General features: G+C 37.9%; 1 protein-coding gene and 1 long non-coding RNA gene across 2 annotated transcripts; both read left to right on the top strand.

Moving 5' to 3' along the window:
* The first annotated feature begins 6,535 nt into the window (after positions 1–6,535).
* LOC120110687 (death-associated protein kinase dapk-1-like) lies at positions 6,536–7,018 on the top strand. Its single transcript, XM_039126278.1, has one exon. The coding sequence runs from the start codon at positions 6,536–6,538 to the stop codon at positions 7,016–7,018; it is 483 nt and encodes a 160-aa protein (XP_038982206.1).
* Positions 7,019–7,125: 107 nt separating this feature from the next.
* Positions 7,126–18,165, top strand: LOC113463118. The gene is made up of 4 exons (XR_005511779.1): positions 7,126–7,264; positions 11,010–11,189; positions 15,265–15,330; positions 18,096–18,165. It is a non-coding gene; the product is annotated as an uncharacterized LOC113463118 (long non-coding RNA).
* The last annotated feature ends 8,924 nt before the right edge of the window (positions 18,166–27,089 follow it).

Genomic DNA, 27,089 nt, shown 5'->3' with positions numbered 1-27,089 from the left:
CTATAGCATTTGATTGAACTACTTTCTTTTCATTTTTAGTGTTAGTGAGTGTGTGTGGGACCATGTATTATGAGATTCTTTAAATCATAGCTTTGTGCTTGAATATAAATTTTCATTCTAATCTTTCGATGACTATAGTTCAATCCAGCAAACAGTGGGGGTCTGCTTATGGATTGACCTTCGGCCATCAATATTCCTACAACGGACTGTCATAGATCTTTGGCCTCTTTGATGGTTAGGTCAAATTCAAAAAATTATAGAGCACCTGCTCTAATACCACTTGTTGCCCAGATATGCAGCCTGAAAGGGGGTGGGGGTGACGGGTTGAATTGGGCTTTTAAATCTTTTTTAATTACTTCTAAACTTTGCGTTAATTAAACTAAGTTATATAGATGCACGGTGGAATTTAAACTTAGCAGCAAATTAATTCGTATCTAGTCAAGATTAAAATTATTAAGCAGCGGATAAATGAGCTCAATAAAATAATTTAAAGTAAATAGATGTAATGTAAATGCAGTGAAAACTAGCCGTTATGCCTTCCAGCAGAATTTGGAGTTGACCCGGCCATTCTGGGAGACGGCTTCGCCTGAGGTCGGAGGCCGTCTCGCGCCTGTTGGGAATCGGCTCGAGATCGGGCTCTTCAAAAATAACTTTCTATCATTCTTTGCAGGAGACGGCTCGCGATAATCGGGAGTCGACTCGCGCTCGGGCTCTTCAAAATTTACTTTCTGTCTTTTCCTGTGGGAGACGGCTCGTACTAAGCTGGAGACGTCCTCGCGCACTAGCACGTTGAGACAGTCTTCTGTCTTTTTGCTCGAGTCGACTCGTCTTAGTCATGAGTCGACTCGAGAATGTGCCAAACTATTTTCTAAGTGCCAGAGATATCTCGTCCACAGTGGGAGACATCTCGTGGACTGTCCAATTGCAACTCAGGTTTATTCTAAGTGTTTAACTCATGCATTAATTCCTTTGAACCATTTTCTAATGAATTTCTCTTTAGTTTTTATGTATTTTCTCCTGAAACACTCACTTAAATTTATTAGCATAATAAGAAATATACTCATATGTTTGGGCTCATTAAAATCAAATAGGGGATCAATACAATGATCAACAAAAGGCCACATGTCATGCGATATTTTCCACTTCGAGGGTCTAAACCGCATCCATTCCTAGTGCTATCGTTCCACTAGTTAGATTCTTTGATCCAAAAAAAAATTCTGACTCGGTGTAAATTAAATTTCTGACTCGATGTAAATTATTTTGTCTAGTATCAATGGAGTTGGATGGGTTTCTAGGCGCAAAATCAGCTACATTGAGAAGTCAGATCGTAGACTAAATTTATGGAGGCCATCACTTGGTCATACGACGTCCGATTGAAATGATTTTTTTTTTTAAAATTAGATAGTTTTTCAAAATCTATAACATTGATGCCATGCTCTTTAGGGGCTGCGATGAGCAATTCTATCTTTTGGAGTCTGAAACGGGCTGGTCAAATAGAAAATTTTCTTTTCACGTAAGACTTTGATTGGACCGAAGCTTTTTTATCCGGAAAGAATTAAGTGGAAGCGACAGAATCAGAGTTGAATAAAAGTTCGAGATCTACCTCCTAACGAATTTTTCATTTTTTAAAAATATTTCTACTAGTGATTGTTATTTTAGGAATAATTGTCCTATTAGAATTAGAAAGATAAATCCTTCCAATGTATGTAGGGAAAACCCAAAAACCCCTTCCAAACCGGGTTTTTATAAATAGAAAAAAAAAAAGTCCTATGCACCTTGGTTTTTTAAATCATCAAATTTTTTTTTATCTTTTTCTAATTGTTTTTTTGAGAACTTCAATTTGAATGGCTTGAGAAAAAAATCTTCTTGTTCCTGATCAAAATCATTGTTTATGGTTTCTTAATCCAGAAATTGAGTTGATCAGGCATATGTGATTTCTGAGTTGCTTGAGGACACCATAGCTTAGAGAGGGTGAGACTTTGAACAATGGTAAGATTGCTATTGTGACATGAGAGTTATAGGTTCAAGACATAGAAATAGCCTTTTTATATAATGGGGTATCCTCCTCAACTCTTGTATAGGCGGGAGTCTCGTGCACTAGGATACTTTTTTTTTTTTTTTTTTTGGAATGGTGCAACTTAAACCTCTCTAGAAGGAATATTGAGCAAGCTTCATTGTTGGCTGTGAGAGTGGGCCCGTGCCTACAGCAGACGAGGACTGTGGCAGAAAGCTTGGAACTCAGCATAGGAGGAAGCAAAGATGGGAGAAAGAGTGATGCTTGGAATTATTTATTTAATTTTCTTGGATTTTTTCACTTAATCCGGTAGCATTAGGCTACGTTTGGTTTGGGGCAAGAAAAAGGATATCAACTATTTCACAAGATACTCTTATGTCATTCTAACTAAGCTTTTGAAACAACCCTAGGTTAAGGAATTTTTTCTCCTTGGGAATATAAGCCAAAGGAAAATTATAAGGTCCTGCATATTTTTTCATATGACAATAGTTATGCATGCACTAACATATTTGATAATCCTACAGCTAATTTCTTTAATTTTTTTAAAATTTATTTTTTGATATTTTATGATTGTCTGCACGCATTTGTGTCTGTGAGTGTGCGCACGAAACGTATAGGGAGATAATTTACGTTAAAAATGTTGGGTCTGCTATCACGATTTTGAGATTCCTGCACAACAAGAATCTAAAACATAATCAACTTTGACGGCTTCTAAACAATGCATCAAATTAAAGCTATTTCATCGCTCTGTTATAATCTTTCATTTTGGAACCACCTGTTGCACAAGTGTGATAGGACAACGGTTCGGTCCAACCTGATGAAGTTCGGGTCCTCGCATCACACTTGGAGATGTATGAAAGCACGGTTTTAATGTCCTATCATGTACATCGCAAGTGTTCCTCTTATCGTGATCCAAGGGCTCATGCTTTATTGGACCATCAATCATATGGTCCCATAAGCGCACATTCACTTGCTTAAAGCACTACCTATCCATTTCTTAAATAGTAAGTTATGCTTTGGAACGTTCCTTCCAAAAAACATATAAGCATAGTTTTGCATTGGAATGGCGAATCACTTGCATCACCGGCAAGCTCGGTTGCTTAAAGCACTACCTGCCACCATTTTGCGTTATTCTATGTTGCTTTGAATTTTCCTTTATTAATCTTTTGCCAAAGAAAGATGTACGTGGTAGATGATAAAGAACCTCCCAGCTTGTAGGAGGTTGCAGGCTCAAAAGCAACTTGTCGCGAAGCATCCTAGATGGTCACATTAATGTGTTTAGTATTACATTTCATTGCGGAGAATGAAGTGCAGTATTGCATTTACCAAAAGGTGACGTATGCATCATTCCTTGCCAAAATTCAAGCATTCGGCGCCTCCACTTCCGGCTTACAACAGTTTAGTAAATGAGGGATGACGCAATGAGAGGTTGGAACTTGACAAGTCAGAGTAGAGTTCAAGTGATAAAATTATGATTGGCTACCTTAAATTAATGTTGTCGTTTTTCTGACATTTTACGTCGCACACTGGTTGATTCCTCTCGCTGCTTGTCTCAGGGTTTTCCTCGTAGCATTGAGTTCAATGCAGGCACATTCTAACTGATGCGTAGCCCATGTTAAATTTTTAATTTCACATGGTTATATGAATGAGGCTAGTTATAGTCCAAACAAAATATACATGAGATATTCAAAGCATACGCATTGGGCATTCAACAAATGTGCACAAGATGTTTAGTAAATTTGTATTATTAGCTTCGTACTTAGATCTAGAGGTAAAATATAGGAGGATCCCTAAATATGTATTTTTTACAACAAAAAATGAATTCATTTCTTCTTGCAAGATCAATAATTCTATAGATGTTTTACGAAAAACACTAAATATTACTATTTGAGTACCATCATTGCATCTTCAAGGTTACTCATGAAAAATTGGATTCCATTATTTTCTTGGATTTTTTCACTTAATCTGGTAACATTAGGCTACGTTTGATTTGGGGCAAGAAAAAGGATATCAACTATTTTACAAGATACTCTTATGTTGTTCTAACTAAATTTTTGAAACAACCCTCGGTCAAGGGGGTTTTTTCTCCATGGAAATATAAGCCAAAGAAATTATAAGGTCCTGAATTTTTTTCATATGACAATATTTATGCATGCACTACATATTTGGTATTCCTACAGCTAATTTCTTTTAATTTTTAAAATCTATTTTTTAATATTTATGATTGTCTGCATGCATTTGTGTCCATGAGTGTGCGCACAAATGAGTAGAGGGATGGAATTAATAGGAAGGCAATAGGTTATGTTAATGGTTAGAAAATATTGGCCCACGGCACGTCACATACGTTAAAAATGTTGGGTCTGCTATCACGATTTGACGTTCCTGAACAACAATTAATAATTTAGAACAAAATCAACTTGACGCCTCTAAACTATGCATCAAATTAAAGCTATTCGTCACTCTGTTATATATAATCTTTCATTTTGGAACCAGCTGTTGCACAAGTGTGATAGGACAGGGGTTCGGTCCAACCTGATGAAGTTTGGGTCTCGCATTACACTTCGAGATGTATGAAAGCATTGTTTTGATGTCCTATCATGTACATCGCAAGTGGGCCCCTTATCATGGATTGTCCAATGACTCATGCTTTATTGGACCATCGATCAAATGGTCCCCATAAGCGCACATCACTTGCTTAAAGAGCTACGTACCTGAATGGTAAGTTTCGCGTTGGAACGTTCCTTCCAAAAGCAATAAGTATGGTTTTGCTTTGGAATGACGAATCACTTGCAAAAGGACTTCAAACTCACTATTTTATTGCCATTATATAACAGCTGCATCACCGACAAGCTCGGTAGCTTAAAGCGCTATTTGCCCCTATTTTGCATTCTTAATTCTATGTTGCTTTGAATTTTCCTTTATTAATCTTTTGCCAAAGAAAATGCTCGTGGTAGATAAAGAACCTCCCAGCTTGTAGGAGGTTTGCATGTTCAAAAGCAACTTCTCGCGAAGCGTGACCGGCGACCTTTATCCTAGAAGACCACATTAAGGTGTTTAGTATTACAGTTCATTTACGGAGAATGGAGTGCAGTATTGCATTCACCAAAAGGTGACGTATGTAACATTCCTTGCCAAAATTCAAAACATTCGGGCGCCTCCACTTCCGGCTTACAACAGTTTAGGCAATGAGGGATGACGCAATGAGTGCTTGAACTTGACAAGTCAAAAGTAGAGTTTCAAGTGATTAAACGTCGCACTTGGTTGATTCCTCTCGTTGCTTGTATCAGGGTTAGGGTTGTTAACGAGCCGAGCCGAGCTCGAGCCTGGGAGAGCTTGGCTCGGCTTTGTTTTACAGAAGCTCGGACTTGGCAACGAGCTCTGTATTGAGTTCGAGCTCGGGGCTTGCTTGGCAAAGCAAAGGCTCGGGCTTGAGCTCGTAAAGTTTGTTTTCAATTACGACTTTCAGAACGAGCCCGAGCTCGAGCTCCGGCTCGTAATCGGGCTCGAGCTCGGGCTCTGGTTCGATAACAGGGCTATTTTTTCTCTATGTGGTCAGATTTTTATGAATTATGGTGCTGAAATAAGATCTTTCAGCGGAAGACTAGAGCTCATTTGGGCTCATGAGCTGCTCGGGCTCAAGCTCGGGCTCGAGCTCGGGATGTAAACGAGCCTCATATTGGGGCTCGGGCTCGTTTGACTACGAGCCGAGCCCGAGCCGGGCTTTTTACCGAGCCGAGCCTGAGCAGCTCGGCTCATTAACAGCCCTAAATTCAGGGTTTTCCTCGTAGCATTGAGTTCAATGCAGGCACATTCTAACTAATGCGTAGCCCATGTTAAATTTTTAATTTCTTGCAGCATCTGCAAAACACCAATGTTTTCGCCACCAAGCATCGCAGATGGACTTGGAAATAAAGTTCCCACTGAATCGAAGCAGCAGCAAAATACCTTCCATGCTTTGCTTCTTCGATCAAAATACAGCGCTCTTAAATTCTGGTAGCAGGACTTGAAAATGACAGTAATTAACTAATGAATTAATCTTGATTGTCTAAACAAAGTTCGAGTTGTACAGTAGGTTTTGCAGCAGGCTTTGAGCTTTGGGCCGCGTCTTATTGATGATAACGCAGACAACTCTCCTATGTTCTATTCTTATTTGATATTTGCTGGTCAGATACTGTATTAACGTATCATTCACCCACATATGGTACGTGCACAACCTAGAGCTCAGGGTAACTTGATGAAACTTTTTGCCTTCAAGAGCAAGCACACGGGTGCATTAATTATAGGATCCGGATTCAGGAGCCAGGGTAGTTTGATACTGCTGCCCCCTCCTATAAATAGGGCCCGGCAAGCATCGGCTATTAAATGTATTCAGGCTGCTGCAACGACCATCCCCCACAGGCCACCACTACACACTTAGACATTCCCAATGAGCTCGCCACACTTTGATATCCATCCCAAGCGGAAGATGAGAAGACGCAGGACGTCCCCGACGCCGTCAAGGAAGACTTGTTCAGGAAGGCCATGCAGAGCAGGTGGCAAGACGTGGCGCGCTCCTACTCCGAGAACGAGAAGGTCCGCGAAACCCAGATAACCTGGGCTGGGGATACCTTGCTGCACTTGGCCGTATCGAGCGGCAAAGAGAGCAACGTGAAGCTTCTCGTGGGCTGCCTGAGAAAGGCAGAGAACGAGCAACGTATACGGAAGATTCTGGCAATCCAGAACGATACGGGTGACACGGCGCTCCACATCGCCGCCGCTCTTGGGATGGTGGACGTGTGCTTGGCCATGGCTAGGTTGTACCCCGAAATGGTGGTCGAGATTCGCGAGGGATGGAAAGAGACCCCCCTCTTCACGGCTGTGCGCCACGGCCAGAAGAAAGCCTTCTTCGCCCTGCGGTATGTTGTGGGCGAGACCGCTGGTGCCAGGGGGGAAGGTGGCGACACCATCCTCCACAATGCCATTTTCGCGGAGCATTTTGGTAAGTACTGCTTAATGGTTGATTAGGCCATGTGGGTGCATGTGCAAAATAAGTAGCTCGAGATTGCCGACATTATTGAAGCCTTGTTCCTAATTTTGAGTCCTGCGCTCATCTGGTGCATAGATCTGGCCTTGGAGATCATACACTGCTATCCAGATTTGGTGGACTACAGGAACGAGAAGGGGGAGTCGCCTCTTCATGTCCTGGCCAACAAGCCGTCAGCTTTCAAAAGTGGAACCCGTTTCAGCCTACTGAGAGTATAATCTACCATGGTAAGTCTCTCTCTCTCTCTCTCTCTCTCTCTCTCTCTCTCTCTCTCTGCGCGCGTGTATCTCTCCATCTGTACTTTCAAACCTCATCCAAAATTTTCAAAACCACGGCTCCTGTATTACGGTATTGGATTTATTCTCGGGACCTACCGCCAAATGGAACATTGTTCTCTTTACAGTCGCTTTGATTACGAGATGGGATAGAAAAAGCAAATGCTCGTTTTTCTCTATAAGCTTAGTATGTTTCAAGCTGTGAAAGTTGGAAGTTCATATAGTTGATAGATACCACATCATCGATCTTGGAGACAGCTAACTCTCATTTATTTATGAAATACAACTCTATCTTTGAATGATATGATGGCTGTCGACAGTGGTATAGAACTCTGTAGTACACAAATCGTGGCAGCAGAATATCTTGATTCTCCCACAATTGGATGATGCGGCAAGGGCTGAACAGTTTCTTGCGGCAAACATGGTAGAGGATCCAAACTTGCAATGGAAGCATTTTTTCTTTAACTTGTTTTAGACAAGAATCGCTAGTGTTTTCATCTCTTAGCATGGTTGACGGGCGGGGAAGGCAGGCTTATACATCTTCTAGGGAGGCAAGCGAGTTTCGTGGATTGCCAAGCTACACCAAGTTGTGGTTGGTCGGTCATAAATGAACTGACATTGGATGGTAATCTTTCCATCCATAATGTATGGATGGTCAATGTCTATCTAGCTATGCCATAAAGATCTCTCTAGCAATATTTTAAAACCTGGATCATTCAACAATCAAAAGATGGGCCAAAACACGGGTTGCCAGTTCAACTGATGGATTTACCAGCTTCAAGTCATGACATCATGACAACATATAAAATTTAAATATTCGTCACTTATATATAATTACTAGATCAATATATCTGGTAGTACTCTCTTGCAATTTTCAGCACTTTTATTGTCAATTGATATCAAGGGTCACAAAGAATTATCATTACTAATTATCAAAGCAATTATAAAATAATTGTTGATAATCACTTATCAAATCAATCATAAAATAATTATTGATAATTAATTATCAAAAAATATAGTTATTGACATTAAATCATGTAATTACATATATCTACATCATTTATAAAGATAGTGTAGAATATTTATTTAAGCTACTATAAATGTTTTTGCTATTTAAAGATCGTGTTCGAATCTTATCTGACGGTTGACAGTATGTGGGTCACATGGATTCAAGCTTAAATCCAACCATCTACTGACGCATTTGGTGTTGTTTGTGGTGGAGTGTTCTCACAAGAGCTATGTCAATCTGGATGTTGCTGTCTTGGTATAGATGTGGAGAGAGAGAGAGGGTGGTGGTGGTTGGTAGAGAGGTGGATATAGAGGTGATGGTGGTAGGAAGGAGAGGGATATCAAGAACTTGCTTGTGGTATGGGGTCCATCAGCAGAGATATAAAAGATGGAGGGGTTGGCGGTGGGAAGAGGGCACAGATATAGCAATCCTATATAGGTGGATAACACCAAAATACCTTGAAAACTTGGTATTGAAAAAAAACTATGACGATAGGCAGATGACTCCTTTTGCGAGGAATAAAATAAGTACATAAGCAATGAAAAATTGGTGGGAGAAAATGGAGGAAAAGAAACAAGAAGAACCGCCATGGCTAGTAGAAGACAAGCTTATCAAAGCTCTTATTAGAGACACAAGCCTATCAAACTTCCTATTAGAGGATACAAGCCTATCAAAGTTCTTACTAAATATAGGTAGTTACATCTCAAAAGAACCGCCATGGGCTGCTAATAGTTTTGCCTATCAAATCAAAGATGGCATTTGGTGACCCAAATAGGATCACCTAGGTGATGTAAGATCACTAGTAATTCTTATCTCAGAATAATATGATCTTGAATGATTTAAGACTACCATGTTTGGTATGCTATATGCCAGTGATTAAAGATTCACAAGTATCCATGAGTAAATTGTTTGGTATTCCATAAAATTCAAAATTGCTCACCATATAATACGAAAACTACCCCTAATATATTTCATAAAAATATATTTATTAGTCCTATAAATTATTAATCCTATAAATATATATTAATTATTATTATAGAATCAATATTTTTATTTATACTTATAATCTATTTTTAATACTAATAATTATTTTGATTGGAAAAATAAAGCAAATAAAAGTAATATATAATACTTTTATTATATAAATATAAGTACAATAATATATTTCTAATATAATTTAAAATTATCATTGAATAATAACATTGCAATAATATGATTAGTAATATATTATAATATAATATATCATAAATCTAATACATTATATTAATACAATATAATATTATAATATTGATGTATTATATTAACGGTATACTGATATACTATTTTTTTGTAGGACTAAGATATTTTTGTCCTTAACTTTCAGCCTAAGATCACTGCTCTACGGTGATTTTGGTTTTTTGACTTCAAGGACAGATATTTCATCACCGAGTTGGGAGGTGATTTGAGAAGTGGGGGTGATTTGTGGTTACCATCACGTAGGATCACCATGGTGCAATCATCGGTGATCTCATCACTTTCATCCATGCCACCTTTGATCTTGGGATGTTCACCCATACTAGACAACCCCTAAAGGGCCTGCAATGGTTAATAGATTGAATGCATATTAACGCTTGCGGTTACCCAAAACCAAACCAATATAATATAGAATACTAGCAAAGTAAACTACATGGGTCATGGATGTGCATGGCTAGTTGCACTAAGCCAAGCCCCGCAAGCATAGGTGCATGTCATATTTAATCTGAAAATCTATGTGCCCTACTAGGCTCCCCTAGTTAGGGATGGTATAAATACAAGTAGACATGCATAAACAAATTTAATATAGGACTAAATGAAGAACAATAAATAGTTCTTTTTAGTGCTCTAATATCTGAGCTCTTCCATTTAGATTTAATATTTTGCCAAACGACAAATACCAACTAAAAATTCTTTAAAAATCAGGAAAATCTAAACAATATCTTTAATTATTAAATAATTTGAATATATCAAATAATTTGATCTCGGACTTATGTCCATAGATAGATATAATCAAAGAAAGCTTGCTAATTGTAGATATCTTGAAAGTGAAGAGAAATCACAATACAAATCCCTTGATGCCGCTATCTTTCAAATTTCCAAAATAAAGAGGTTGTCCCAATACAAATCCCTCAGTCCAAACCCTAATGGATTGTAGTTCAAAGGTGGAAGATCCCAATATATCCTTTAAATAGATCATATAATTTATAGCTAGCTAAGGAATTTGGTCTTGGATCATATATGAAATTTATACAAATGACAAAACTAACGCATAAATTTACTATAATCATTAAATTTATGTATTAGTTTTCTCTTGAAAAATAACACATAAATTTAGTGATTATAATTTAAAAAACTTAATTTTTTGATAGCAAATGATTGTTAATTTTTTGAAAGCAAATGATTGTTACTTTGCAAAATGGTGAAAGTCAAAAATATAATTGATTTGTCTATTTAATATCAAAACTATAGTTATTTTGATTTAAAAATTGTAGAAAACTATGGTGGTGAACCCTAAAGTACCAACGATACACAAGTATCGATGGGAGTATATCTTTTACTAAGCTTTTAATTATTGCTTGCAATTTTATAGTTTAAAGCCTGAAGCCTTAGTTTGCAAAGTAGCACTATTTGTATTGACATTTATAAATTTCTTCTCTTTTCCTTCATGTGTAGGTATATCTGTGGATCCACTCAAAGTCGAATATCCAAGTTACGAGAAGAAAGTCAAAAATGAAGGCATTGATTATGAAAATATCTTGCATGATGGAAATTACAAATTACCAGATAATTACCAAGCATGCTACAACATCTTCAAAATTTTTACTTTGCTAAAGCTTGTCTTCACGAATATTGGTAGGTGCAAAAACCTAAATAACACATATAAATATTAGTACCATTCAATAATTGGTACCAATGTTGCTTTATTGAAAGTATTTGCAAAAGGTCTTTTTCCCTATAGTTTCAATTGGTTTCAACAAATTTTGATGGACTTGTTTTTTCAACTATCTGTATTTATCCTTTACATGTATGCACATATCATACAATTCTTTTTTGAGGTTCTATTTGGGTGCAGAGCAAAAATGGGGGAATAAGGAATAGCCATCTAGGTATTGTAAATGGTATTGTAAATGGTATGTCTAAGTTGATTAGACATCTAGAGATCTATATATTTTGGATAGAATAGTCTCTCTAGAAAAAAATAGGAAATGGCTAAGCATGAAAATTTTATCTTATGGAAACATGAAAAACCAGCATAATATCTATTATTTCAAATACTATTGCCTCAACGTATTTTTTGCCAGTGAGTTTCATTACAAATAAAAATTTTCTATAACTAGGAGACCAATGTAAATGTCAAAGATCCATATGAAGAATTATAAACCACAAAAAGAGACTCATGTAAGTGGAACAAAACATCTAAAAACTCAAAATTATTAATTTTTTATTTTTTAAATAAATCATAGATCTCAGCTAGGCTTTACTATACTTGAAACTCTACTATAAATAATAAACTACTTCAAGTGTAATAGGATGCATAATCATAGTATAGTATAGCAAGTAACCATAATTTTTTTCCTAAAAAAAATAAAAAAACCCTACTTAGAAAAATGTCCTAACTTTACCTTGCAAACCAATAAATCTTTGAAATTTATGCACCGATAACTTAGATCCATGTGAGATCTTATTGTCATGTCTGAGAACAAGTCATTAGATCTAAGAATTCTTGAAGTAGAATCGAAATATCTCAATAAAACTTTAGATTTATAGATCACAAGATTCCAAAAATAAGAGAAGATGGTGGATTTGACTTCTTGCTGAAGAAAAGTAAAGTGATGACGATGCTGATGAAGGAGGTGTGAGGTGGGCACAATAATGCTATTATGGGAGAGGAAGAATGGGACCCCGAAGAGTTGGAGAAGCTGAAGTAGAGGATGTCAAGAGGTGTAGCTCGTGCGCTCAAAAATAGTGCTGAAGAAGAGGGCGATGAGGCCAAGAATGACAAAGAAGTTGCTTGGGTAGACGAAGTTTGGAGAATAGCCAATAGTGTGCCGTACACAAAGGGTGTTCTACTCTCTTGCTGTTAGAGGCTTATGGTTCGGAGATTGGGAGGAAAGAAAGAGAGGGAGGAGAAATAAGGAGAAAGGAAAAGGTGAAGCCATTTCCTTATCTCTTTATTCCTCCTGTATTAGGCATTCATTCTATCAGCATTACAAAGGTGATTGGACGAAATAAGCTTCTACCCAATTCCATGGTATAAACCTATGGTGGAATAGGTTTATGATGTGGGAAGATTGGATATCCCGTGAGGCAGAATAAACCTATTTCATGGCTGCCAAAATAGTATTTGGCAAAACAACTTGGGGAAGTGGAGAGATACCTCCACTTATGCTGCAATCAAAACTGTTCATAGTCTTACTAGTTTTTAATGTTGCCCTTGCATGGTGGGAAGCAAGCTACTTAAAAATCATGACTATCTAATTCAAAAAGTGACATTGAGATGAGCTAAGACATTATCTTGGCCAAAATGGAGGTTGGAGAACTATTAGAAAAACAAAAGCAACTTGGTATCTCATCCATGCAATTTATAATGGACACGACATCAAAATACTAGTTAGAATACTAGAAACATGATTTACTGCTAGCTTGGAATCTGATTTTAATATTCAACAACCGAAAAACTCCAAGATAGTAAAGGAAAGACTATGACAAATCTTATTACTATATAACACCCTTGAATGTCTCAAGCATATTAGTTTATGCAATTGAAATAAGGGTCTAGGTTAGACCCAAAAGTCATTGGAACACTTGATGGTTCGATGGACAGGGTGACCATTGGATCGAACTTGCTATTTTTAAGATGGGAGCGATCAGAAGATAGGAAAATTCCTATCGCACGACCCTCATTTGAAAATAATTACAATCTGACATAGAAACTTGGCATGTCCTTCGCCTTCCCATGCACCTCTGCTTTGCTATCACTCATTGTTCGTCTTCTCATGCAAGTTGGGATTACAAATGGAATCCATTGCCTTGGATGCGGAGAAAGCTTTGGCAGTTGAAGGAGAGAGAAGCAGGTTTGGGCTTGAACAAGGGGTGGTGGTGGTGGTTATGGTGATCAAAATTAAGGGTGGTAATTAGCAAGTCCGGTGATCAGGTTTGGGACACATATCAAGATTGATAGGCCTAATTTGAATACACCCTGACCCACTGGTGGGGCAGAAATTGCCCTGACCAGAACTTGACCTATAGTTAGTTCGCCAACGTCGCAACCCACTAAATGTTAAGGGTTCAAGCCCCATATAATTTTGGATTTTATATTAGATAGATAGGGTATTCTTTTTTATATTTTGGTCAAAATTCATTGACCCATTCCTGGACTCGGTGATAGATCCTATAGGCACCCATAATTCTGCATGCCACCGTCCTTCTCTTCAACAACATGATCACCAGCAATGTTCCCCTCTAGATTGTGTTCGCCCTTCTTGATGTCTTTTTGAAGTCTAGGGTTCTGTCACTCTCTTCCCCGACCTCATCATTGCATTGGGCCACTGTTTGCTAGCCAGGATCTTGTTGAGCGACTACTAGGATTCTATCGCCACACCAGCCCTTGTTTATACTACTGTTTCCTTTATTTTCTTTATTTTTTTAGATGGAGTTGTTGCTACTGATACCCCTACTTGCCACCAAGACTAGAGTAGAAGGCAGCCTCCACACGGTAAGGTTGAGCACCCTCAGCTGCCCTCTTGCAGCCTTGGACCTCCAAGAGGGGCCATCCTACTCACTGTCGTCGGCCTTCTCCCTTGGTTGCAACCTCCAAGAGGGGTCATCGGCTGCCTCGGTCATTCTCTCACTACATGAGCTATCACTTCATCTCCATTGATGTCGACGACCCCTGCGATTAGGGGTGGGACTCTGGTGAGTCCTTGACGCCCTGAAGAGACCCTAGCTAGACTAAGAGGATGAATCTTGGCACGCTACTGCGTGCAGTCCTCCACTGAGATCCCATTTGAGGATCATTGCTGTGAGAAGTCCTTCACTTAGCACTATGAGAAGTCCTCTATCGTTGCTCCAGCAAGCGAAAAATGAGACTGTTAGGGCATCTTTCGATCTGGGCCAAACCCAGATCCAACCTTTTTCAACTAATCTAACTCTTAGAACATGACATGTCAGTAGTGCCTTGGTCAACTTCCAACAACGATCTCAATCGCCCCATCAACTATAATGTCACAAGTGTCATGTCGATATTGCTACATTAGATGTTATCTTAGTTTCAAATGGTTAGCTACTCCACGTCAACATTGGAAACCTATCCCTACCTAATTTCGACATGCTAAGAGGAGGGTGCACAGTGATATGGCATAGAGGAGGGGATCGTAAATTAAATCCTCGGCCAATAGCCCTTTTCCATACATAAGTTCCATGGAGAGGCTGCATCTCAAAACATCCATTTTTTTAATGATTAAGATGCAAAACAGTTGGTAGTATATTAAAATGAGATCCCATATATTAAATTCAATTATATTACTGTAAATTTTTTAAAACAAATGCTACGTTCATTTGCATATATGCACGTATGTCACATACACAAACTTCTAAAGAATTGTTACTTACACCTGCATAAGCCTATAGAAAGGGGAAAAGAAAAATCAAGTAGGGCTTCATAGATATGAGAGACTTCTCTTTTTCTTGGATTTTTAGAGTATATTTACAAAAGAAATCAGGATTAATGTCATTAAGGTAATCGTGATTCACATCTTAGTAAAAGAAGATTTTGTAGAACTTGCTTGGAAAGTAAATAATTTTTGTTTGAATTATTAAAATAATTCCTTTAAAATTTAATTATCCAAATGATATCCATCTATTAGAATTATCAAATGATTTCCCATTAATTAAGTTGAGATGATGAGTTCTTATTTTCTTCTTGCAGCTCCTTGGACCAGTGGTGAAGATGAAAAGTCCAAGCACATTACAGACGTTGAAAACAAAATCTCAGGTAATACATACATACATATATGTATGTATTTCTCTATGTGTGTATATATGGATATATTTATATATGTATGTAATACATGCATACAAACATACAAATTATGTGATGATGGATTTTGAACATGAAATCTCAGAGTTCAGAAACTCTTTAACATGCTATTACATAGATTCAATTATATCACTGCAAACTTGTAAACAAATACTACTTCATTTGCATATGTGCATATATGTCACATACACAAAACTTCTAAAGAATTGTTACTACACCTGCATAAGCCCATAGAAAAGGGGGAAAGAGGAATCAAGTAGGGCTTCATAGATATGAGAGACTTCTCTTTTTCTTGGATTTCTAGAGTATATTAACAAAGGAAAACCAGGACTAATGCCATTAAGGGTAATCGTGATTCACAACTTAGTAAAAGAAGATTTTGTTAGAACATGCTTGGAAAGTAAATAATTCTTGTATGAAGGATTAAAACAATTCCTTTAAACATTTAATTATCCAAATGATATCCATCTATTGGAATTATCAAATGATTTCTACTAATTAAGTTGAGATGATGAGTTTCTCATTTTTTTCTTGCAGCTCTTGGACCAGTGGTGAAGATGATAAGTCCGAGCACATTAGAGACGTTGAAAACCAAACCTCAGGTAATACATACATACATATATACATACATACATATACATACATACATACATATATGTATGTATTTCTTTATATGTGTGTATGTGTGTATATATGTATATATGTATGTACATTACATGCAAACATACATATGAAATATGTGATGAAGGATTTTGAACCCTAAAAAAAATTTTTAAAATTGGTGAAGGACTTGCATTATTGGTTCCAAATAGTTGAAATAGACCTTGTTGGCTAAGTTGAACTTAATCTAAATATCTTCTTACTTAGGTCTCATGCCCTAGTAACAGCATCGCACACAGATATGCACACACAAATGGTCGACAAAAAAAGTCCTAAACATGTCTCCACTTAATCTTTAAGAGAATATGGCATACATCATTTGTAAAATTATTCCTTTCATTAAATTAAATAGGAGGCTTGAGGTCTTAGTGAAATAATCATGATTGCTAAATTTTGCATCATCATCAATAGGTGATTCATCATCTTTTATTTTGAAAGAAATGACTGTCATATTAATAAACTAAATGCTTTTGCTAGGGCAAAAATAGAATTAGGGATTGAACATTTGTTCCTCAACTTTTGTTTAAGGGAAGGGGGCATAATAGTTAATGCTCAAAGATACAGCATAAAATCAAGGCCACATTGTTATATATGAATACAATAACATTTATAACCCAAAAATAATAGATAATAATAATGAGAGGCTAGTCAACGATGCTTAACAAGTAGTAGATGTTTATATGGAACAACCATGTATGCTAGCAATCTGCCGAACCATTTTTTTGGGGGCGGTGAAACTTGATACCCAGCTATTTTTTTGACTGGACTTTAACATGAGAACCCTTGACCATGATCATTTAATTTTTAGTCTAGCGTACACTTATATTCTCCATTCACATAGTTAAAAAATATTTTCGTGCGCAGTTCTATTCTCCTTGCAAACAGTTATATTATCCCCACATATACTTATGCAATTGTGTATGTATTGGAGAATAAGTGTTTACAACCACTAGGGGACCAGAATTAAAGAAACTTTGAAAATTGAGGTGGGTGTTAAAGTTCCAGTCAATAGGGATTAAAAAGTTATAATTTGATTAATGGAAAGACCAACTATCAATTTACTTTTTTTTTTTGAAAAGAAGAATGAGACAAATACCTAGTGATGTGGTAACCATGTCGTAGATTGCAGTCTCCACTTGTATCTAAGGCTACTTTTCACACCTTGCCATATGGGGTCTGCTTTAGTTGCTGAAAAAACAACAATTTGTCATATCCACTTTATTATAGTCACACTCTAAATCAGAATTCAGGAACCCTTTAAAATGCTATTGTATGGATTCAATTATATCACTACAAACTTCTAAAGAATTGCTACGTCACGCGCACATATGCACACATGCCAAACTTTTTAAAGAATTGTGACCACAACTTTAATGAGCCCAAAGAAAAAGGAGAAAGAGGAATCAAGTAGGGCTTCATAGATATGAGAGATGTTTCTTTTTCTTGGATTTCCAAAGTATATTAACAAAAGAAATCAGACTAATACCATTAAGGTAATCGTGATTCGCATCTTAGTATATTAAGATTTTGTAGAACTAGCTAGGAGAGTAAATAATTCCTGTTTGAATTATTAAAACAATTCCTTTAAATATTTAATTATCCAAATGATATAGATCAATTAAGTTGAAGTGATGAGTTCTCATTCTTTTTCCTTATAGCTCCTTGGACTAGTGGCGAGGATGATAAGTCCAAGTACATTACAGATGTTGAAATCCAAATGCCACGTAATACATACATACATATACATATATATAAACATACACATACACATTCATACATATATGCATGCATGTATGTATCTATGTACGTACATACATACACATATATGTACGTATCTGTTTATGTATGTATGTATGTATGTAAAAGTTCTTGTGATTCTTATGTTAGAAAAAGAATTAAGATCTTGTAGAACTAGTTAGGGAAAGTAGAGGATCCTTGTTTGGATTGTTGAAATAATTCCTTGAAATATTTAATTATCCAATTTATATAGATCAATTAGAACTAGTCAAACGGATTCTTACTAATAAGTTGAAATGATGAATTCTCTTTTTTTCTTGCAGCACCTTTGACCAATGATGATGATGATGATAGGCCCAGGGCATAGTATAGATGTTGTAATTGAAATCTCAGGTAATATATGTATGTATTTTTGTGCGTGTATGTATGTATGTATTTGTCTATAAATGTTATATATATGTAGGTATGTACGTATCAACCAAGTTATATGCTTGCCATTTGATTATCTTTTAAATTGTAAAGCTTGAGGTGTCATATGTTCTACCCCTACTTTTGGGACTATTTAAGAGTAATGGCTAATCACATTCCTAGGTTTACTAATCTCAAGATTCATTTGTCTAATCTTTTCAAAACCCAAGATGAAAAAAAGGAATAAATTGAAGAACATTCATGATGAAGCCTTTTTGGTTTTTGAAATTGTTTGTAAAATATTTAGAGACTTTGGGTAGCAAAGAGTTATTGATTTCTAAAAAGAGTAAAAAATAAAAGTGGAGGAGTTCCAGAAGTTTTATGCAAATGTTATATATCTTCAACGGCAATTTCCATATGGTATTTCACTAATTTATAGAAAAACAAAAATACAAAAAATGAGGATGCCAAATAGATCCATAGTTGATTTGATGGCTTTTTATCATCTTTAAATTTGAAGGGGACGATAGAGAGAGGACTGGAGAGGATCTTTCGCCCCACATAAAAAATGGGCATCACTTGTTTACTAAAATTATTCTTACATTGACATTACCTGTAGTCTTAATATTGGGTACCCCCATTCTTGCAATCATAAACATTTCCCAAAAATAACCAACTCAAATATTTGATGCTTTCAGAATTATAACTTGACTCAATTGTTTTTGTTTTAAAAACCTTTCTGAGTAACATGGCCAATCATGTGGTAGATTGAATTTATTTATATATTTTTATTTGAGGCGACATTATTCGGTCATTATTTTTAAAACGTTTCTTTATGAGCGTTTGGTACCTCTTCCTAGGTAGGTAGTTGGTCATCTAGAATTGCGGCAAGTTTAGAGGAGCAAAGCGAAAGTCAAATTTATTATAAATATGTTAATATTCGTTTTCAACATTTTGGCTACTTATTAGCTTTCTAGTTTTTAATATTAATATTATCTGTGATTATTCTCTTTCCCTTTATATAGTTTTTTCTTTGGATTTCCATAGCATTTCTGCAAAACTCACATGGTGAGTTCTCATTTTCAGATGCAGGGTAAAAGAGACCCAGGTAAATTCCTGCAAATGCATAATAATAGATCGAGCAACAGATGGGTTATTTTGTTTTCCCATACATTTGTGGCTTCTTCTGTCGATGACTTGACTTATGAACAAAGATGGCCTTTATTTAAAATCAATATGTCTTGAAGGATTTCAAACCCCAAAAAATGAAAAGAAATTGGTGAAGGACTTTCATTGCTGGTTGCAAATATTTGAAACAGACCTTGACTGGCTAAGCTGAAGTTCCCCTGTATATCATCTTCCTTTTGTCTCATGCCCCAACAATAGCATCACCCCCCCCCCCCCCCCACACACACACACACACACAAATGGTCCACCAAAAAAAGTCTTGAAAAATGTCCCCAGTTAATACTCTTTAAGAGAATGTGGCATATGTAGTTTGTAAAATTATTCCTTTCATTAGGATAAACAGGAGGCCTGAGGTCTGAGGAATAATCATGTGGGAGAAGTCATTGACATCATTTTTGAGAAATAATCATGTGAATAGGTTGACAAAGACAAACAGTACAGCTCATCATTTTTGAGAAACCACCTGTGTCGTGAGTGAGGGAGCCCATGGCAATGACACATTGTTAAAACCACTGGGGAAGTAAACAATGACGATACTGGTTGAAATAATTGCCATCATACTGTAATAGTACATACGATTATTAATTCCACTACTCATTTGCAAGGTTGTTGCTAGGCTAATTGCCCTGATCATGTTTTTCTTCATTGAGCTTGGCAGAGAACGGTGTAACAGAACAACAAAATGGCTCGCAAAATCGTCCAGGATATCCAAAAATTACTACACATACTTCGATTTCATCAAGTTTGTAGTGGAGTTTCTGCTAATTATCATTGGAATCGGTTCGTATTCTAGCTTGATTTTATGATTTTTTTTCCATTAGTCATCTCATTACAAATGTTCTTTTTTTAATATATGAAATTGGGTAGTGAAAGATTATTGTTTGATTTATGCCTTTTTTTTCTTTTATATAAAGACTTTGAGTCCGAGATGCAGCTTGCCGTGACTTGGCCTCATCCAAGTAGCACCATTAGCCTCTATGTTATATGCTTTGCTTTTAGTCTACCTAAAATCAATATGTCAACAAGAACGCGAAGATCTCAAAATACTTTAATATGTTACAAACCCATAAGCATGAACTTTGGATGTTTCTCATGAGACATAGTCATTTTGTAGCCACTAGAGTGAACTAGAATAATAATCTTCATAACATAAAGAGTGACATACCAGGGGGTGGCCAATTTGTGCCCATCGGAGAGCCCTCTGCATGGGCGGATAAGGGCATGGCACAGAATTAGACTAAAGCATTTAATTAAGTAAATTGTAAAATTGAACTTTTCAAAAATCTAAATACCCAAGTTTTTCAGAAGTTGGGCTCATTTTTCTGTTTCGAAGTTTAGTGACAACCACATTTCGGATTGCTACGAACATCCCCCTCCCCGAGGGGGGTAGGGGGTATCATTCCTTAAATGGAAGGGGGAAACCATCCCCTCACATGAATCCAATGTTTGTTTAATTATAGATAGGAGCAGACGATATGGCACCCAACCACTCAATTGCGACTGCTATTGATGAGGAGAACACTAGATAGTATCAAATACCCCCGCTATCTCAATGTATTGTGCGAGGCTCTCCCAATCATACTCTGTCATGCAATACACATATTGTCATCCTTGAGAGATCAGAATTCTCGGGTCTAACCCCAAACTAGAAAGGATTTGATTTCAATAACTTTTGTAACTTTCGAAATGGAGCATATATGACCACAGCCATTTAAGGATACAAATTGGCCAGGTCTGGGCAAGGTTTGCAAAATTTTCCACATGGCCAGCCTGATAATCTGGCCCAAACAACTTAAACAACTAGTCTGTGGGCCAGTCCATTTGCATCTCTAAACAGCCAGTGCAAGTTACTATAATCAATATTTTGAATAGCAGAAAACCACAAGGAAAGTAGGGAAACAAATTAGCCGGCTCGACCAAGGGTTTCTAAAATGTTCAATAAGGGCTGTCTGAAAATCCGGCCCAAACAATGTAAAACTCGGCGCTCTAGCTAGCCCCCAAAAAAGTTCATTTAAAAATCTCTAAATATAACATGAAAACACATCCTACTGGCTAAATCTCTCTAAGTTAAATATCAATGGGCCGATTTTACCGTGGCAAACTTGTTAATAGTGATATTTATACAATTATATTTACTACTTAAAAAACATTTGTGTGTTCTAAAACTTTGTCAGTTATTGCAATTGTAGGGCTATGGAGGTCCCGGCAATAAAAAAGATGAAGCAAATGAATACACATGCATGCCAGATCATGGAAGAACTTCTTCACCAACACAAGTCATGGCATTATGCTAAAGACGGAAGGAAGCCCGGAATGGCACAAGGAGATCAAAAGCCTCCAGCTTTGACGCCACCAGATGTTAACGATGGATCAAAGCAGCCCAATTTCAACAAATTCAAGATGAAATTAAAAAACTTGTGAAATGTTGCTGCAAACAAGTTGAAGATGATTCAAAACAAAAACCAGATGGAGGTATCCCAAGCTTTATTTTGAAAGTTAATCGTTGTAGTTTCTTGTCAACAATTTTAAAGATAAGCAAACAAAGCTATGGCGTAGTGGATTCAAATCTTGATGGTGTTCTTTTCCCAATATTTGACCTAGATAATTTTGTTACGTAGTGTTCTCACAGTCATACCCCACTTTGAGTTGACAAAAATATTCAGTCAAATAGATGGCATCGATATGATGTAGTCAAAAATATTCAGTCAAATATTTGACCTAGATAATTTTCTTTCCCTCTGTAAATGAATTTTTTTGGCAGTGACACCAATCCTAGTTGCAGCAAAGAGTGGCGTCATAGAGATGGTGGAGAAAATTCTGAAGGACATGCCGGTGGCAGCTTTTGACCGGATCAAGATTATAAGAACATAGCACTAATAGCTGCGGAGAATCGACAATTCCTTGTATATGAACTTATGATGACGAGGGAATCAATGCAGGAGCTTGTGTTTGGCGCCGTGGACAAGTACGGCAATAGCGCGCTACATTTGGCTGCCAGGCTCTGCCCTAATAACCCCTGGCCCATCCCTGGAGCAGCAATTCAAATGCAATACGAGAGCATGTGTACAAGGTTTTCTCTCTCTCTCTCTCTCACACACACACACGCGCACGCACACGCCCGCACACACGCATCACTAGCGGATGGCGATAGTCTCTAAACCTCATTATTTGGAATATCAATTGTAGGGGTATGTTAGAGAGAGTTAAACAACTATAAAATATCTTTTGATGAGATGCCACCTATCCATTCGATGAGTACTCCCTGGTCATTGGAACAATGATATATATTTGTTGCTATCTAGCTAATATTGCTGCTTGCATGTGTTGCTCCGACATCTCAGTATGTGAAGAAATTTCGGGATCCCAATTCTTCCTGCAGCACAATAAGAAAGGCGAGATCTGCTCAGGAAATCTTCACCAACACTCACAATAATCTGTGTGAAGGAAGCCGGCAAGTGCTCAACGATATCTCACAGTGGAGCTCCGTGGTTGCCGTATTCATCGCGACGGTGGCCTTCGCCTCTGCAACCACCGTGCCCGGGGTGTCGACCAAAATTCAGGCTTCCCCATCTTCGAGGGCAAGCGTGCCTTCCAAGTGTTGCCCTCCTCTTCGCTCATAGCCCTCTTCTTCTCGATTACTCCCTGATTGCGTTCCTCTCTATCCTCACCTCCCACCTTCAGGAGCGAGACTTCGCGATGAAACTCCCTGTGAAGCTAATCCTCGGCCTCACCACCCTCTTCCTGTCTGTCATTGCAAACCTCGTCTCCTTCTGTGCCGGCCATTTTCTTGTCATCGAGCAGAAGCTAAAGAATGCAGCATATCCAATATATGCAGCTCTTGGCCTGCTCGTATCATTATTTGCTGTGGTGCAGTTCCCACTCTACATCGACTTCTTAAAGGCCACCCTTGCCGAGGAAGCCACAGCGCACCCAGAAGTTGCATCCTTCCTGAATTATCCGGCATGAGGCATTTTTCATGTTTGCTTCTCCGAGTGTGGATTTCTTGGCTTGTGTTGTGACCTCTTCTAGATACTTCGCATCTTGTTTGCTTCTATGCCATAAGTGTGGGTTCTCCCGACCTTTTGACATTGGTATGTGGACGTCATTCTGTGTGCTCGGATATTTAGATTTTCAGCATTTGATGTAGAGGTTTCTTCTAGATCTAACCGTGTTTATGGTCTGCTTGGTAGATTTTGCATACGCTTCTGGTAATATCGACCCCACAGTTTGCATCACTTAATTTTGAAGAGATGTTTGTGGTTGCTTGGTAGATTTTGGCATGCACTTCGGGTGATATCGAACCCATAGTTTACATCACTTGATTTCAAAGGGAGTAATCCTCATAGACATCCCCAAAATTATGAGGCATAACATCCTTTTCTCGAGCGTTCTAATTCATGATCAATCTTTTGTTGGACTATGCCAATAGGTTGAGCCACTCTTAAAAACTCCAGACAGGTTCACCCGCAGGCAGCTTGGCCTTAAGACACAACAAGTGAATTTGGACAAAAGGCAAGGGCTAGGATTTTTATGATGAGCTATCTAGGCCCAATTCTTGTTGGGAAGAAGGAGTGATAGATAACAAATATGAATGGAAAGACTTGTTTATTTTCTGGAAACAGAGAAAAACAGAGAATGGTTTTCAGCACACAAACTTCATAACAGATGGATGCCTCTTTATAGGCTTACAACCAACGAAAACACTAAACAACCAGATAAGAACCAATAAACCAGAAAACTAAGGGATAAGTCCTATCTAGAACAAACTAGCAAAGAGATAAGTTTCGCCTAGAAACCAAGTAACAAAGAGATAAGTCTTCTGTAAACATGCTGTCAAAATTTGAATCAGTCTTCAACAGCCCCCCTTGATTCAAAATTGCCCATGCCAAGCTATATCTGAAGTACACATGCTTCTCACAAAGGAGTGACTTGTGAATATATTTGCCACTTGCTCATTGTGCTATAGAACTTTAAGGTTATCAAACCATTTGCAACTAGGTCCCGAATGAAATGGAACGAATGTCAATATGCTTTGTTCTTCCATGGAATGCAGGATTTTTAGTCATTGACATTGTAGATTGTTGTCACAAAAGATTTCAGTGCTTCTCTTGGTTTTTGATTAAGATCTGCAAGAAGTCTTCTTAGCCATATGGCTTGACATGCTGAAGAAGTTGCCGCCATATATTCTGCCTTTGAAGAAGATAATGCAATTGTTGCTTGTTTTCTTGAACTCCAAGTGATAGCACCTGATCCAAGACTAAAAAATGCTTTCTGAAGTGCTTCTTCTATCATCAAGTGACCCTGCCCAATCGCTATCAGTGAAGCCAAATAATCTGAAATTAGGAACATGAAAATACCAGATTCCATAATCCACAGTGCCAGCAATGTAACGCAACATCCTTTTAGCTGCACCAAAATGTTGCTTCGTGGGGGACTATGCATAAACCTAGAAACCATACCAACAGAGAATGCTACTGTTGGGAACCCGCCCATGCCGCTGATATTTCAAAAAAATCAGATGGCAGCGGGAAGAGGCATGTGCGGGATCGACGTTCATCGCATGAACGTTGTTTCATGAACGTTCGTAGTTAGGTAAGGATTAAAAACTTTTAAATACATTAGAAGATCAGATCTTCACCTTGTGCGGGTAGATGATCACCGCAAAACTGAAGTTCGTGGTCTAGGATGAAGGTTCGCTTGAAGCCGTTCAAGTGTCCGGCCTCTACGGGTATCCACACGAAGTAGGATCCGATCCAAGCTCTCTATCTCACCGGGGTGCTAGCTCCCTTGCAGAGATAGCTTTGATGGCTGATGTCCTCCCTTTCATCAACCCTTGATTGTGCTTGGAAGGAGGAAGAAGAAGGATGAAGACTTGATGAAGAGCCAAAGCCTGCCTGCAGCCTTTTCCTTTCTTGTGTTGGAAGAAGAAAGAGAGGAAGAAGGATGACGCCAAGCACTTGATCTCTTCAACCTTGCTTGCGGCTGAACACCAAGGGGAGAGGAGAGGGCCACGGCTTGGAGGAAGAGGGATTCACCTTGTTAGGGCGCCGGCCCCTATGCCCTCTTTTATAAGCCATCTAGGGCTCCTACAATCTAGGAGCCCTAGACTTATTTCCTAAGAGGGGGCGCCGGCCCCCCTCTCTTCTCCCTTCACCACATGGAAAGGGGAGGGGCTTTATGCCCCTCCTCATGGTAAACCCTAATCCACATTAAGTAGGGTTTGGAATGCCTTAATGTGGTCAAGCCCTAATCCAATTAGGCTTAGCCCAAGGGTGAACCAATTTGGATCCAATCTAGGTAAGTCCTAATCCAATTAGAACTTAAATCAATTTTGACTCAATTGAACTCTTCAATCCTAATCCAATTAGGAGTCTTATTGATTCATTAGATTAATAATTAATTGTGACTTAAGAAACCCTAATCAAATTAGGACATTTTAATTTTTAGTCCTAATCCAATTAGGACTCTATTTGAATCCGAAGTCCTAATCCAATTAGGACTCTAGGAATCCTACTCCAAGTAGGAATCCGATTTAATTCAAAACTCCTAATCTCATTAGGATTGTAGGAATCCTATTCTAAGTAGGAATTCCAGTCCTACTCCAACTAGGATTTCCAGTCCTAATCCAATGAGGACTCTAGGAATCCTACTCGAAGTAGGACTCTTGTCTCAAGTCCAATTAATTAATTCCCTTTGTTCCTTCTTCAACTGAATATCAATCGAATTGATTACTTGTGATTCCTAATTCACGATTCAACATCAGATCGGTCAATACTTCTAGTGTGTGTGACCCCATAGGTTCTACTCTGACTGGTAGTGAGATATATCATGATCTCTATCATGATATCATTGAAAAAAACTCCTTTCAATGGATTGGAACGATTCCAACTCTACTCATTAGGGTTGTATCGATCATCGAGATAATTCCTCGTGAGTCCCACCATCCACCAGTGACACCTAGCAGCATGTGGTGGCTACCCAGTAGAATAGAATGATGAACCTCTAGGTGCAGTTATCATGTGATACAGTCCTACTATCGTGGATCCCTACAGACGGAGGTCATGGACAACTCGTCAAACCCCATCGTTTGTCATATGTGAAGATTTTATTCGACTTAAGTTCGAGAGTGGAAAACTCTTTCGTCCACTGTGCATACTGCCCCTGGCGAGGTCGTTACGAACTCAGTCTTATAAATTACATAGAATCTCTCCTTATCTATCAAGGTCGATAGATTCCTTATAGGTGCATACCCTACTCCTACAGTGAACTTACTGCAACCAATCTACCACTGCATGGACCCATATGGCTAGAGACCATATATGTGTGCAGTCAAACTACAATAACCTCACTGTGAGTAGCCGACAGCACCGCAGGTCAAAGGACCAGTCACACTACTGCAACATCAAGCAAGTCACTGACGAGTGGGATAGACATCCAAGTGACTTCTTGTATTGTCACGCTTAGTACCCTGTCTCTAACAAGCACCTGCACTATCACTTCAGTGTCCCTACACTGTGGACTCAAGTCTCGTCCATCCAGAAGAAAAGTGATCTGTGCACTGATCGGATCAATCACCGTCCTCGTGATGATCCATTGATCAGGAGCATTTAGAAATTAATCACCAATGATACATGGCTCAAATTCTCAACTCTTGAGAATATGTATCATCATCTTATTAATTTCTTGGATGATTCATAGACACATAAATAATATGAATGAAA

The sequence above is a fragment of the Phoenix dactylifera genome, chromosome 4 (genome assembly GCF_009389715.1).
Source record: "Phoenix dactylifera cultivar Barhee BC4 chromosome 4, palm_55x_up_171113_PBpolish2nd_filt_p, whole genome shotgun sequence".
Taxonomy (NCBI): Eukaryota; Viridiplantae; Streptophyta; class Magnoliopsida; order Arecales; family Arecaceae; genus Phoenix; species Phoenix dactylifera.
This window is presented reverse-complemented; position numbering and strand designations above follow the sequence as displayed.

Bases quoted from the DNA above. Each gene is read 5' to 3' on its own strand.
- LOC120110687 (XM_039126278.1), top strand. From the start codon at position 6,536: ATGCAGAGCAGGTGGCAAGACGTGGCGCGCTCCTACTCCGAGAACGAG.